This window comes from Cenococcum geophilum (genome assembly GCF_001692895.1).
Source record: "Cenococcum geophilum 1.58 unplaced genomic scaffold K441scaffold_9, whole genome shotgun sequence".
Lineage (NCBI taxonomy): Eukaryota > Fungi > Ascomycota > Dothideomycetes > Gloniales > Gloniaceae > Cenococcum > Cenococcum geophilum.
Genome location: NW_027137567.1, coordinates 1,511,304 through 1,513,614, shown reverse-complemented (window position 1 = coordinate 1,513,614; position 2,311 = coordinate 1,511,304). Strand labels below are relative to the sequence as shown.

The window sequence follows — 2,311 nt, the reverse complement described above, 5'->3', positions numbered from 1 at the left end:
CCTAAAACCAAACGCTATTTTAAAAGGCCTATATATAGAACCTGAGCCCCAAACTAGTAGTAGTTATTTACCCTAAACTAACTACTATACTGCAATAATCTAAAAACCCATTAAAATCCCTAGTATTTACTAGTAAATAATAAAAGCTTTAGTTATTTTTAAGCCGGCTTAAAAATAAGCTAACTAGTAATACTAATCGCTACCTAACTAAAGCTAACTAACTCTATTACACCCTAAGTTAACTAAAAGAAAAGGTAGCTAACCTTATTAAATCTGTTTAGCTAAACTTAGTATAAAGCCTAGTTAGACTTCTTAAAGCTATATACGGTAACCTAAACCGCTAAGCTACCGCTTAAAGGAAGGTAAACTATATAGCTTAGGAAAAAAATAGTTTCCTAGTTTACTTCTCTAAATTTAACCGCTACGTAAGGAAAATAGGCTAGAATAACTCCGCACTAATTAATAGCCTTATTAAATCCCTAAGCCCTAAACTAAAAACTTCCCTAATAGGCGTAGACCTACTAGGAGCCCTTAACGCCTATATAAACGTTATTAATAAATGGTATAATAATATACTACACTCAACACTAAAGCCCGCCTCTTAATGCAATATAACAGTCCTATAAGTCCTTATTGAGTTATTTTCTTAGCCTAAGCACCTTAAAGCTATAGGGATTAACTCCGAAACCCTAGAGTATACCCTACTAGGGTCCCCTAAATAAGGACGCATTAAGCTAGGTCTTTACTTTAAATACGGAAGTAAGGCTTCTGTCTTAAAATACTGCTCTATTCCTATACCCTAATACAATTTATAAACAGCTAATACTAGCAGCTATTTACCGTATTAATCTTCCGGTTACCGCCCCTAATCTTTATTTAGTTTTAGCCCTACGTTTAATAAGTGCTACTTATAAGGATAAAGCTATAGCTAACGTTCTAAGCTCGGGCCCCCGGAACTCGGCGACCCCCCGAAGTCGCTCGCCTCACCAAATCGGTCACTACCTTAATTTGAGCTATCTACACCTGATCAATCAAGGTTGGTCACCTCTACATATATAGATTTTAATATATTAGCCTTGGCCTTTTGAGCAGACGCCCTTTGGGGTCGTGATATTACCTCCTTTACCTCTATAGGTGCCTCTTCCTTCTCTACTTTATCTATTGCTTTCTTGATCGAATCTATATTTGCAAACTTTGTATTTAGATCTACGGCTACCTTCTTGCGCTTTTTGGACCTTTGAGGTCCTTAAGCTGCGATTGCAAGCTATGTATCTGAGCCTCCTTATATGCAACTTCCGTAGTAAGCTGCTTAAATTGTTGAGCTACTTTTTATAAAGCTGCCCTTGTCTTCTAATTAGGCGTACGCTTAATGCGAAGACCCTATATTATATCGTACATATTACGGGGTTTCTTTAGGGTGGTAATGATGTTAAATTAATTGATTTTGGGTTGCTTAAAGCTTAAAGCCTTTATTAGAGCCTTTTTTTTAACCTATGAAGACTTAAGGCCTTTGCGCGGATAGTAGGGGTAGATACTAGAGGCGCGCTACCTAGATTTAATTACCCTTGCCGTAAGGCCTTCCTCTCGCGCCCTATAGTAATACTTAATAAAGCGGTGCTTCTTAATTAGAGCTATATCGTTAATATATGCAAGCTTAGTAATCTGCTATTAATGCTTTAATTTAACTGGGCAAAAGTATAATAGATCAAAAGGTTGCAGAACGTGCGTTAAATAAAAAGGAAGGAAGACAAGCTATACGTTATTAACCTTACACTCCTATAGAAACTCTATTGTATAGTAGCTACCGTAGCCGTCTAAAATAAGCAATTAAGCCTTATTATTACTTAGTGGTTTAGCTTTAGGTAAGAAGACTTTAGAAAGCTAATTAAACGTAATATAATTGGCTATTTAACCGTTCTTAGAGGTTATATATATCCAATTAGGCACCTTATCGTAATGGAACTAGCTTAATTAGATATGCTTTCCCTTAAAGATTATAAGAGGCCGAATCGATCGGCTAAGCATAGAGATTGCCTCTATAATAGATACCTATTCGCGATCTTTAGGCGACTATATAAGAGTCTTATTTTTTAAGGCATCTCCTAGTCTTATTAAATTGGTATATACACCTAATATAATACTAGATTCGTCTATATTCTAGGTATTCTCTATTTATATACTACTTATCTTCTACACCCTCTCTAAAAGATTATAGAACTCTTAAATTTGTTTAGGTTGTACTCCCTTAGCTCTTATAGCCTCTATTAGTCAGCCAAGTAAGAATTTAATGCGAGGATTACGTTGTAAGTAG

The 2,311-nt window shown here is 35.7% G+C and overlaps 1 protein-coding gene across 1 annotated transcript; it reads right to left on the bottom strand.

Annotated features, from left to right (window-relative positions):
- Positions 1-1,545: 1,545 nt before the first annotated feature.
- Positions 1,546-1,752, bottom strand: K441DRAFT_546568 (uncharacterized protein; the record flags this gene model as incomplete). Its single annotated transcript, XM_067642871.1, has 2 exons — positions 1,546-1,665; positions 1,687-1,752. Coding segments are annotated over 2 exons (186 nt in total), but the record flags the coding sequence as incomplete, so codon positions are not given.
- Positions 1,753-2,311: the final 559 nt, after the last annotated feature.